The sequence below is a fragment of the Mastomys coucha genome, unplaced genomic scaffold (genome assembly GCF_008632895.1).
Source record: "Mastomys coucha isolate ucsf_1 unplaced genomic scaffold, UCSF_Mcou_1 pScaffold4, whole genome shotgun sequence".
Lineage (NCBI taxonomy): Eukaryota > Metazoa > Chordata > Mammalia > Rodentia > Muridae > Mastomys > Mastomys coucha.
The window spans coordinates 21,077,653-21,089,953 of NW_022196910.1; the positions used below are offsets into that span (position 1 = coordinate 21,077,653).

At 44.2% G+C, this 12,301-nt stretch overlaps 1 protein-coding gene across 1 annotated transcript in view; it reads right to left on the reverse strand.

The window, feature by feature from the left end:
• Nucleotides 1-12,287, reverse strand: part of Amdhd1 (amidohydrolase domain containing 1) — a 15,945-nt gene extending 3,658 nt beyond the window's left edge. Inside the window, exons 1-5 of the mRNA XM_031349621.1 lie at nt 12,109-12,287; nt 9,365-9,471; nt 8,749-8,813; nt 6,631-6,908; nt 3,532-3,757 (exon numbers count right to left, since the gene is read on the reverse strand). Of these exons, the coding sequence (XP_031205481.1) occupies nt 3,532-3,757; nt 6,631-6,908; nt 8,749-8,813; nt 9,365-9,471; nt 12,109-12,242 (810 nt within the window). The 5' untranslated portion in view covers nt 12,243-12,287. The remainder of the gene's footprint in view (nt 1-3,531; nt 3,758-6,630; nt 6,909-8,748; nt 8,814-9,364; nt 9,472-12,108) is intronic.
• Between the last annotated feature and the right edge of the window lie 14 nt (nt 12,288-12,301).

Sequence of the window (12,301 nt, forward strand, 5' to 3'; positions counted from 1 at the left end):
TGACATGTCAACTTAAAAGTGGTTTTTCTCCAGCAGAAATGTTGGGACTTGATTGTCAGTAGACGACCCAGAGAAATGTTGCATCATGACCATGGAAGCTTTACAAGGGCTTCCTCTCAGCTTGCTCCATCCCATACTCCAGTCCTCCCCGAACGAGTTTCACGTGTGCACACATACAATTCCGAAGCTGAAGACTGGTTTGTTAAAAAAAAAAAAAAAAAACCCAAGGGTTTAACCCATGTTAAGCAACTGTCATTTGCTGTAACACAAGGCCCTGGGAGGCTGCCGAGTCCTAACCAGAGTAAGTGCTGACCCCTGTTGTTAGTACTCAAGCCATCTGGAACTGAGGATCTGAGAAGTCAGCTGGTCCACAGGAAACTCCTTAGGGGACATTTCTCTCTGACTTTGGAATCAGCCTGCTTTCTGAATCGGATTTGCTTATTAGGGGTATTGGGTTCTCTCAGTTTTATCCACTAGTTGCTTTCTCTGATCAATAGTCACTCACTGACCACACAGATCACATTCATATAACAAAGTCAGCAAATATTTGCTTGCAGAAGCCTATCTACATCCCTAGGTACTGTGTTGACCTCCAGCAATAGGGAGTTTAGAGTGTTGGGTGCAAGTTTAGCCAGTGATGGGAAAACAGGGTGACGTCACAACAGAATCTTAAAATGATTTGGGTTGGGGCCCTAGAGGAGGAGTAGCTATGGTGAGCCATGGATGAAATTATGAACCAGGAAAACAGCAGGCTTGGGATATAGGATGTTAAAGGCAGTCTGCCGTGCTTGTGCTTGGTTTGTGATAGAGAGGTGGAGGAGGTGGAAAGATACAAGAGAGAGAAGGCAGGCCCAGATTCTGGTACCCATGTACAGAGGCCAGAATTTATCCTAAGAACAAAGTTCTAAGCCTTGTCTTAGCTAGGGTTTCTGTTGCTGCCTTGAAACACTGAGACTTAAAAGCAAGCAGAGGGTGGGGAGTTTTTGCTTCATTTCCATAACATTGTTCACCATTAAAGGAAGCCAGGACAGGAACTCAAACAAAGCAGGAGCTGATTCAGAGGCCTCAGAGGGGTGCTGCTTCTAGGCTTTCTCTCCTTGGCTTGCTCAGCCTGCTTTCTTATTAAACCTTGGGACTACCTGCCAGGAGTGGCTCCACCCACAATGGGCTGGGCCCTCCCTCATTGATTACTAATTAAGAAAATGCATTATGGCCAGATCTTATGGAGGCACTTTCTCAACTGAGGCTCCCTCCTTTTAGATGACTCTAGCCAGTGTCAAGCTGACATAAAAATAGCCATCACAAGTGACCCCCTAGTCAGTTTGTTACACATATGAGTGTTAAGTCACAGCCTTTCCCTTTTTTTTTTTTTTGTTCATCCCAAAGATCACACATTAGTATAAACATTCCAATATAAACGTTCCAACTTTTAAAAGCCCCACAGTCTTTTAAAGACTCAAACCCTTAAAGCCTGAAACGAGGGAGGGATGAACTGCCTTGGGAATGGGTTGGAGGGCAGCATTAACACAGGCAAGACTGAAGGGAAAGAGAGCAGGGGATGGTTTGAGCCACACAGTGGTGTGAGTGACAGGGATGCAGGAATACTTGGGAATTGAACTGAGCAGGCATGGTGAATGGTTGACATAGTGGGTGAAAGGAAGGGGGATTCAAATTGATGCCTGAGTCTTTGATTTTGCTAACAGACAATGGATGGTGATGTTCACTGAGGCATGAAACACAGGTCAAGGTTTGAAAGTGGCATTAAGACAGCAAGTCTCAAACTCGAGACACAGGTGGAACATCTGCAAATGCTTATGTCTCAAGGGTGGTTGTTCTATTCAGCTCTAGGGTTACGGGAAAGACACCTAGACTCTGCTGAGCATGATGGTACCCCTTTAATCCCAGCAACTGGGAGGCAGAATCAGATGGTTCTCTAGGCGTTTGAGGCCAACCTGGTCTACACAGTGAGTTCTAGGCCAGCTAGGTCAATTCTTCATTACCTTCTTCACTGTTGAATTCTTGGCCTGGCATACTGTTCAAAGTTGAATAAATGAACCTGGGGAGCCTGTACAGTCATGCAAGCCATCCCGGGGTTCCATGTATAGCACACCATTGACCTGTTTGCTGTCACAGACGGTCCTAAAAACTGTATGTGAGCTGGCAGCACCGTGCTGGTGTGGCTGGCTCTGTGGAGAGTGAGAGTTGGTTCTGAGTTCCTCCCGAGTTTGCCTTTTTTCTGTTATCATAAAGACCATGACCAAAAGCAACTTGGGAAGGAATGGGTTTATTATCTTAGATGGTCACAGTCCATCAGCAAGGGAAGTCAGGGCAGGAACTCAAGGAGGAGCCTGGACGTGTGGAGTGAAGCAGAGGCCATGGAGGAGTGCTTCTCATTGGCTTGCCCCTATGGCTTGCTCAGCCTATTTTCCTGTACCATCCAAGACCACCTGCCCCAGAGTGGGATTGTCCCCTGTGTGCAGGATCCACCCATAGCAATCAGTAATCAAGGACATGCCCCACAGACTTGTCCACATGCCAGTGTTACAGAGACCTTTTCTCAGATGAGATTCCTTCCTCCAAGGTGACTCTAGCTTGTGTCATATTGGCAAAAAATTGAGATGACATGGATGCTTTCTTCTCTATGGCTACCACCATAAATAAGGAAATAAAAGAAACAATTTAGCTGGGATTAGCACAGTGCGCAAGCACTTGCATAGCATGTGCAGGACAACAGCCACTATAGGACACAGCAGCAAATAGAAATAAGTAGTGTGTGTGAATGTTTGTGACCAAGCCTGTGTATAGGTATGAATGTACACGTGTCTGTGGATCCTTTGGTGTGTGTATGTCAATGTATGCAAATGTGTATGTGTATGTATATGTGTATCCTGTGTGTTTGCATCTCTGTGTGAGTATGTCTCTGTGTGTTTGTATGTGTCTGTGTCTATGTGTATATCTTGTATGCATGTCTGTATCTGTGTGCATATGTGTGTGTGTTGTTTCTCTCTCTGTGTGTTTGTTGTGAATATGTGTAAATGTGTGTGCCTGTCTCTGTCTCTGTCTCTGTCTCTCTGTCTCTCTGTCTCTCTCTCTCTCTCTCTCTTTCTCTCTCTCTCTCTCTCTCTCTCTGTGAATGTGAATATGTGGAGGTCAGAAGACAACCTCAAAGTATCTATCTATCTTCCCTCCCTCCCTCTCTTCCTCCCTCTCTCTGGAATTCACCAAGTACTCAACCTAGAGCCTCAGCGATTCATTTATCTCTGTCCATCTAGGGCCAGGATTATGAGCACATACCACCAAGCCTAGGTTGCTTTACACGGGTCCTGGGGATCAGACTTGGATCTTTGTACTTCCAAGGCCAGTATTTTACTGAAAGAGTCATCCCCCAGTTCCTCAAGAAAGTTTGTAGGCCCAGCCAGACCTGAAACTTCCCACTTCCTGCCTTTTCAGAAGGATCCTCCTAAGTCTGAACAAATGAATCACCTCTCTGCAGCACAAAGTGTTCAGGGAAGAGCCAACAGTCAGCCATACCTCGGCAGCCTTCATCGGGTGGAGTTCATCTCCGTGGAAGTTGATCTGTAACCCCATCTTTTTTCCACCTTCCAGAATCCTTCTGGTAGTATCCAGATCAAAGACACCCTTCTCACAGAACACATCTATGTTGTCAACATGCAGTTCCCCATTTCTGTTGAGTTCCTTCAGCCTTGGCAGGTGGTGACTGATGATGTCATCAGCAGCTTCCATGGCAGTTTTCCCTCTAATGAAAGAAAATGAGATTGCCATGGGCATATTCTCTATATATGTGATACTTACATGGTTTTAACATGCATATTCTTTAATATATGTGTTATGGAATACACTGCTTAATACATTATGCTTATTATGTACATTGTATATACATTTAAGAATATATATAAGAATACACGCACATATATATACATATGTGTATTATATATGTATATATATATTACTTATTTTATATGTGTACACTGTAGCTGTCTTCAGACACACTAGCAGAGGGCATTGGATTCCATAACAGATGGTTATAAGCCACCATATGGTTGCTGGGAATTGAACTCAGGATCTCTGGAAGAGCAGTCAGTGCTCTTAACCACTGAGCCATCTCTCCAGCCCCAAATATATATAGTTTAATAAAGGAAGGATAATAAACAATATAGACAAGTGAGCTTAAGCTCTAGAAAAGGAGAGAAAGAGTCTAAAAAAAGAACTCTGAGCATTTGGCAGCTCTGCAGAGCTCACACAGAAGGTGCAGTAAGGAAACTTCCATTCCAGGACCTTCTTAGACATAACAGAGATGTGAACTGCTCAGCTTCACTAAGCTGTGTGGCCCTTGGGATGCCAACAAGGCTGCATCTCTGTATCAAAGACTTAGAGGACACCCTGACCTCAGCTATCACATTGTCTTTTGCTTCTTCTCTATTCTCAAGTTTTCCTGAAGCCTTTACCTAAGACCTCCTGTCTCGCTAACAGGAGTGGATCAGGGAGAAGAAAGTCTTGGGATGCTCTGTAAAACTTGGGAGCTGTTGGCCATGAGCAAGAGCAGAGAGACACTGGGCCTCCCCACCCCTATTCACTCCAAAACTTTAAACGTGTGATTTGGCTGGGATCTGTGCATCTGGGATAAACCAGTGGGAATCAAGACACAAGCTTCATTGGAAGCTGGAGACAGTTTCTGTACAACTCCAGCCCGTTATTTGGCACAGTGTTCCTCACTCAACAACACAGGTAGTTTGGACCAGAAGAGGTCAGCAAAAGTGGTATTTACAAGTTATTTCTATTGCCCACAACACTGACAGAGAACAGGGTGCATGCAATTCTTTCTTACACATGTGTCGTTCATGTTTGAAACAGTTAAGAAACTTAAAAATCATGTAGCTAGCAGTGAAGCTGAACTTAAATTCAGGTTTCAATACTTAGGAAAAAGAGCAGGCTATCCTGTATTTTGTATTCCATTTGAAAACAACTACAACTTCCAAGACAAACTCTTTCAAAAGTCTCAGTTCAAACTTTAGTAATTTTAAAAATACAAATGCTAAAAGCTTAAAATGAAGATCACTGGGAATATTAAATATTTATATTTTTCTGCATAATCAGCTGTATGATTTTTTTTTTTGAGGCAGGATTGTGATCACTGTATAGCCCTGAGTGGCCTAGAACTTGCTATGTAGACCAGGCTAGCCTCAAACTCACAAAGATCCTCCAGCTTCTGCCTTCTGAGTGCTGGGATTAAAGGTGTGCACCATCATGCCTAGAGTGTTTTATTAATATGAAACTTTAGTGTTAATTTTTTGGTTCCTCTGATTGAAGACAGTAAGTGAATATCAGCATTAACCATTATGTTCTTATACAACACAGAGACAACATAGTGATTAGCCACATAGTATATTTTTTTTAAACAACTTCAAAGCAGTTTTGAAGCCTTTTCCCCACAAAAAGCGCTAAGTGGAGTCGTGCATACGTCAGTGTGATTCAGTCATTCCCAATGTATGCACCTTCCCAAACATCTTGCATTTAGTAAATTTGCACAATTTTAAATTAGCAAATAAATAAAGTATATTTTAAAGTTCATAAAGTTAAAAAAAAATGAAGAATTGAAATGATTTGAGTTTAGTTACTGTTTGTAACGTAAGTCTACATCAGTGTAAGTCTACATCAGCTCTATGCTCTTTCCATTCATCAAGCTGAAGGTTGAGCAAAGAGTTTGGAGACACCTGCTCTCCTGACCTTTCAGATCTGGACCCATGAGCTTTCCTGTCCAGAAGTTCCAGGACGGAAACGAACTACACAGCTAAGCTATAAGTGCATAAGGAGATAAACAAGTTCTCTTATAAAGTATCAAAAATTCTTTAGATAAAGGCAAAGACAAAGCCAGAGAGAGATGGGGTAGGGGAAGAGGAGGAGGAGGAGGAGGAGGAGGAGGAGGAGGAGGAGGAGGAGGAGGAGGAGGAGGAGGAAGAAAAAAAGAAAAATATTATACTAATAAAATGAAAATATTTGCTCTTGAGTAAACAGATTAACGAAAACCCTTCTGCCAACTATGCAATTTGATCTCCTAGAGGAAATAACTAGTAGTTTTTACTGTGGTTTATGCTAATTGATTATCATGGGAAATTATTAGAGTTGATAGCTGTAATTTGAAAGGGCTCGCAAGGGACCATACTTTATACTAATGAAAAGTAGGCTTGGGAATATTTCCTTCCTTTTCATCCTTAAAGAACTCGGAGAGTCGGGCAATGGTGGAGCACGCCTTTAATCCCAGCACTTGGGAGGCAGAGGCAGGTGGATTTCTGAGTTCGAGGCCAGCCTGGTCTACAGAGTGAGTTCCAGGACAGCCAGGGCTACACAGAAAACCCTGTCTCGAAACCCCTCCGCCCCTCAAAAAAAAAAAAAAAAAAAAGGACTAGGAGAACTGATGAGGCTGCTGGAACCCCTTTCCTAAAACCACCTGGGCACCATTCCTGGTCTTTAGAAACAGCATTTTTCCGGAAACTTCTCTCAATGGCCTCCCGGGGGAGAGTGGAAGTGCTAGAGAGCCTCCACTCTCCAGAGAACACAACCCCGACTGTTCCCAATGCCCGAGTGACAGCTGGCCCCCACCATGGAGATTACTTGGGTACTGAATGAGCCCCGCAGTAAGTGGTGGAGAGGCTGAGGTGCAGCTCCCGCCGGGCGCGCTCGATTACACGCAGCATTTTGATCTCTGTCTCCAGGTTGAGGCCATATCCGCTCTTGCACTCCACCAGCGTGGTGCCAGCCCTCATCATGCACTGCAGCCGCTGCTGGAAGGAGCAGAACAGTTCCTCCTCCGAGGCTTGGCGCGTGTGCTCCACCGTGAAGTTGATCCCTCCTCCAGCCTGGTGAATGTCCATGTATGTGGCCCCTGCCAACTGAACGCATGGCTCACTCAGGGAGCTTACAGGCAGGTCTGTAGAACCTACCTCCACGGGTGGTATTAGAAGATGACTAAGGGGTTCAGCAGTTAAGAGCAGGTGCTGCTGTTGCAAAGGACTGGGGTTCAGTTCCCAGGGTGCACATGGAAGCTCACAACCACCTGTAACTCCAGCAACAGGGGAACACCATCACCATCCTGTCTCTCTCTCTCTCTCCCTCCCCTTCCTTCTCCCTCTCCTTCCCTCCCTCTCTCTCTCTCTCTCTCTCTCTCTCTCTCTCTCTCTCACACACACACACACACACACACACACACACACACACACACGAACAGAGATAGATAGATAGATAATAGATAAATAGACAGAGAGAGAACTAAGAAATAAAAGTAAAATTAATTTTACAAGATGGTTAAGAAGCAGCTAGGCATGGTGCAAGCCTGTGATGCCAGCACTCAGGAAGTGGAGGCATGGGCATCAGAAGCTCAAGGCCTACCTCAGCTATATAGGGAGTTACAGGCCAGCCTGGGCTACATGACACCCTGTTTCAATCAATCAATGAAATTAGTTTAGTAAGCAATGGGGCACAGGCACCAACAACCAGATCAGAAAGGAAGGCCCGTAGTCCCTTAAACATCCCCCTAGTGCAGAAGGGAATCCCAAAAGGTACTTGAGAGGCAGAGATGGGCCTTGTGGTGGGTGAGCAAATGGGCATCTGAAAGCAGTAACAATCAATTAACTCTAGGATATAGGGACATTTCAGTGTGTGAAGTCAGCCCCGGTGCATAACCAGCCGAGCCTCAGAGCGTCAGCTCACTCTGTGTCCCTCAGCACGTTTGAGAAAACGAAGCCTCGAGGGTCTCAGTACCGAAGCAATTACTCAGCTCTCTACTGACTGAGGGCAGACTCCATGTCATTTGGGCACACTTTAGAGCCTAATTTCTATCACTCAAGCAAATAAAGAGGTTCTTTCTTACAACCCCAGTAATGACTCGTTATCTGGCCGGTAGGGAAGAGTGATCCAAACAAAACATTCGAGCCTTTGGGCTAGACTTAGCCTGCCCTGCCACCCTCGGCTCCCTATCCTCTCCCTTCCCAGACCCAACTTTTCTCCATCTGTATGATACCAGCATTCGGATCACAATCCCTAAGGTGCCTTTTAGCTCTGACATTCATTGCAATAATAACACTGTCTTTAAAAGCACTTCTGATTTGTTGAAGAAGATACATGATATAATTTTGGAAAACAGGATAGTATAATGTCGCTGCTAGGCTGTGCTTCTTTTCTCCCCTTAACAATGTGACAATGGCTTCGCTTAGGAACTGGTTATGGCTCCTCTAACTGATATGACTACATTTATGTTATTCTCAAGTCTCATACTTCTAAGGAGACTAATGTAAAACATTTCTTTCTTTCTTTTTTTTTTTTTTTTGGTTTAGCAATCTGTTTTTCCAAACTCATCCACAGTAAACAGTGATTTTTCAAACTATTTCTTGAAACTCATTCAAAAGTTACTTGTTCGAAATTACAAATAATGGTTTAGAATACAGGATGGGAGCAGAAATCTGCCAGAGAGTTGTTGAAGTCTGTTCTAAAAGAAAGTCTATTGTTGAAAATCTTCAATACCTCTTTTCTTAAACTGATTGCTAGCTCTATACATACATCATATAAAGATTCTGGGGTAGTTTCTATTAAGTTTAATGATCAGTTGTGTTCTTTATTAAGACAAGTAAAGAGAACCGTTAAAAAGGTACTTGGCATAGCTTGACCACTTATGCAGTCACTAGAAGAGACTTCCCATTTGCACTTTATTGATTTGCTGCCATCTGTTTCAGTTACCTTCATTGCAAACTCATGGACTCTTTCACCTGCCCACACTGGATGTGTGTGTGCGTCCACCAAACCTGCAACCGAAAGTAAAAAACAGAGAAGGTGCTTAGACGGTGCCTGACCATTCTGTATCACACAGCTCTGAACGCATGATGGTAGCCACCCAGCTTGGAGGAGGGCAAGAGGGCAAGACTTTGTAAGGTTCCCTCTATTTGTCCGGTCTAGAAAGTTCTAATAGAGGAGAATAACTCAACACAAGACAAGCATCCCGTAGAGATAGCCAGCTCCCATGTTCAGTAACTACACTGACCTAAAGAAACCTTGAAGTAGCTAAACTACTAACTGAGCAAAACTGAGAACAGTGTCACCAAGGAATAGAAAACACTCTGCTACTTTGAGGAAGAATCATAAGGAAGGTGTAACCAAGGAGAATCTGTCATCGCTTTCCCAGGGTTCAACATAAAATCTCATCGACAAAGCAGAACTCCAGCGGACGGAGCCACAGAGAGTTTTGAACCCTGTGGTTAGGATTCTTTTGAAAACAAACCAATTGTCTTCCTCTTTGCTGTCCCAGAGCCGCTGTTGAAACTGTTTTTCAGAGTTTTATGAGAAAGAACATCAGTACCTGGCAAGACACATTTCCCAGAGCAATCAATTCTTTCTTCAAAAGTTTCTCCAGAAAACTGTCTTTGAATAGCATCAGCAGGACCAACAGCTTTTATAAGCCCATCACTGACGGGAATAAAAATCAAGAAACAGTGACTAAGTTTGGGGAAACTTTTTTCTGAAAAATCTGATAGATGATTTAAATATGCTTTAGATGCCCTGGTGTTAGCCAACATTTATTCATTCTCCCCACCACCCACCCCACCCCCTCTCTCTCTCAACCTGGGCTTTTAGGAAAGAGATAGTGACCACAAAAAGTTAAACCATAGCCAGGCAGTGGTGGCGCATGCCTTTAATCCCAGCACTTGGGAGGCAGACAGGCAGATTTCTGAGTTCGAGGCCAGCCTGGTCTACAGAGTGAGTTCCAAGACAGAGACCCCGTCTCGAAAAACCAAAAAAAAAAAAAAAAAAAAAAAAAAAAAAAAAAAAAAAAGTCAACTTTGTGTAGAAGAGATTGATTACTACTTTTTCTCTACGATCAGTGTTCCACTTTCTCATAGTCCTAGATCCCTAGATTATGCCCAAGTGTAAAGACTATATTTCCCAGACTCCCCATTAGTCACTGCTGCCCATCAGTTGGGACTTGATGCAGAAATGCCCTCCAGAGGTTCCTGCATTGAAAGTGTGGTCTCCAGTGTAGCAGTGTTCTGAAGCAGGGCTCTGGAAAAGTAGACAGAGCAGAAGGCTCTGGTCTCATCAGTGAATTACTGCATTGATGGCTTCATAAGTTGTTGGGGTATTTAGGAGATGGTAGAATTTAGGACATGGGACCTGGCTGAAGGGAGAGGGTTCCTGGGAGCATGCGTTTCAAAACTCTATCTTCTTCCTGGTTCCTTCCTTTCTCTCTGTCTCTGCTTCCTGGTCACCATGGGATAAGTGTCTTTGATCTCTTGTACCCTATCCCACTGCCAGGGCATTTGGCCGAACCACAAGCCTCAGAGCAATGGAGCCGGCACAGTGAAACCCACTAGATCTTTCCTTTGTCCATGTCCCAGGCATTTTGTCACAGTAATGGAAAGCTCTCATGACTGGGGAAGACTGCATTTAGAGGAAGAAAAACTTAGGGAGAGAACAAGAAACTAAATTTTAATTTGAAAACATTGTATTCTGATTTTTGAATCTGGAAAGCTTCAATAAAGCTGAGTTCAATAAAATGCCCACTTTGCAGTAAATCCAGTGGTGGAAAGGACCAGCAGGTTAGAAGCTAATCTATGAATTCAGGTCAAACACAAAGCCCTCACTTGGGACTCCCTATGTAGGGATCCTTTCCTCTTCTATCAGAGGTGTGTCCTGGTTGACATGGAGCTGAATTAACCAGGAGCCACAGGGAAAACAGTCTAGCAAAAGGTTCTGCTGAGAGCTGACTGTTGAAGCACATCGCTTCATGTGTGCTATTGGACTTTAAAGGAGTTCAGGCCTAAGATGGAGATCTCTTATTGCCCCTGCCTGTGTGGGATGACTCTGAGGGCATGGGGTTCTCTTCTGAACCACATTAACCACACAGCTGTCCACCTTCTAAGACTGTGGGCTGTCATTCAATGGTGGGTTTTAGTGTCATGTTTGAACACAGAGCACATCCAATGACATAATTACTCAAGGAAGCTAGCTAGAAACCACCTTCCAAAGGTGTTAGGAGTTTCGGTCCTTTAGAAACCATTAAACATTCTTAATGGAATGGTGAGGACTCACTGTTCCTACTAAGTGGGCAAAAAACTAAACTACAAACTAATACACAGTCTTTCTCTTCAAAGGATTGGGTGATGGCACATTTTTATTTACTTCAGAAAACAACCAAAAAAACAAAGCGCCTGTATGCTAACATTAGTTCCCTGGTGCAGGGTTTGAGTGGATTTGTGGGTCAGCTGGGGATTTGTGTGTTTTAAGATATGGTCTCACTTGGCTGCCCTAGAATTATATAGATCAAGCTAGCTTTGAACAGCCTATCCCTGCTTTCCAAGGAGTCTCAGCTCTACATTGATGTGATTGAAGTCCCTCCGCAGAGTCCCCTGGGGCCTTTCACAGTGACGGTGGGCCCCTTCAGAGTGATGTCGACATTTTCTGGAATGTCAACAGTCTGATTGCTGAGAATTGTCTTCATTCTTGCAGTAGACCGGGCAAAGAGGGATGTTAGTGTTACTTAAAAGTGGATTTTTTTTGTTGTTGTTTTTTGTTTTGTTTTTGTTTTTGTTTTTGTTTTTTTTAAGTGGGGCATAGCACTTAATCCCCACATTTGGAAAGCAGAGACAGGTGGAACTCTGTGAGTGAATTGGAGGCCAGTGTGGTCTATAAGACAAGTCCAGGACAGCCAGGGCTACACAGAGAAACCCTGTCTTTAAAAAGAAGAAGAGAGAAGAAAAGAAAAGAAAGAAAAAAAAAGCTTTTTGATCTTGTTTGTTTTTTGAGACAGGATCTCACATGTAAACTCTATATACAGTCAAGGATGGCCTTAGACTACTGACCTGACCTCACCTTCTGCCTCTTGAGTGTTGGAACCGAACACTTGGACCCAAGGGATTTTAGGGAGAAAAGGAGTCTACAGAATCTACTGGAAGCAGTAAAGCAAACACAGTAGTACTTTAGAAGCTATACTGGGGTCAGTGATCAACGATCATCATGAAAGATGCTCTGAAGGTGTCTTGATGAAGAAAGAGAGTCTAGCTCCGGAACCCTATCCAGCCTGTCCCCCAGCTACTGGCTACTCACGTGCCGACCACCAGGCTGGCACCCTCTAGCACCGCCAGGCTGCGCAGCGCGGATCCGGTCAGGAAGCGCTCGCCGTCAGCGCACACCAGCACCACTTGCTGCGCGTTCTCCAGCAGGAGGCGGTGGCCGCTCATGGTCGTCCTAGCCGCTGGAGGGCTGCGGAGGACAAGGAGAGCCTGAAAGCTGTGGCTCC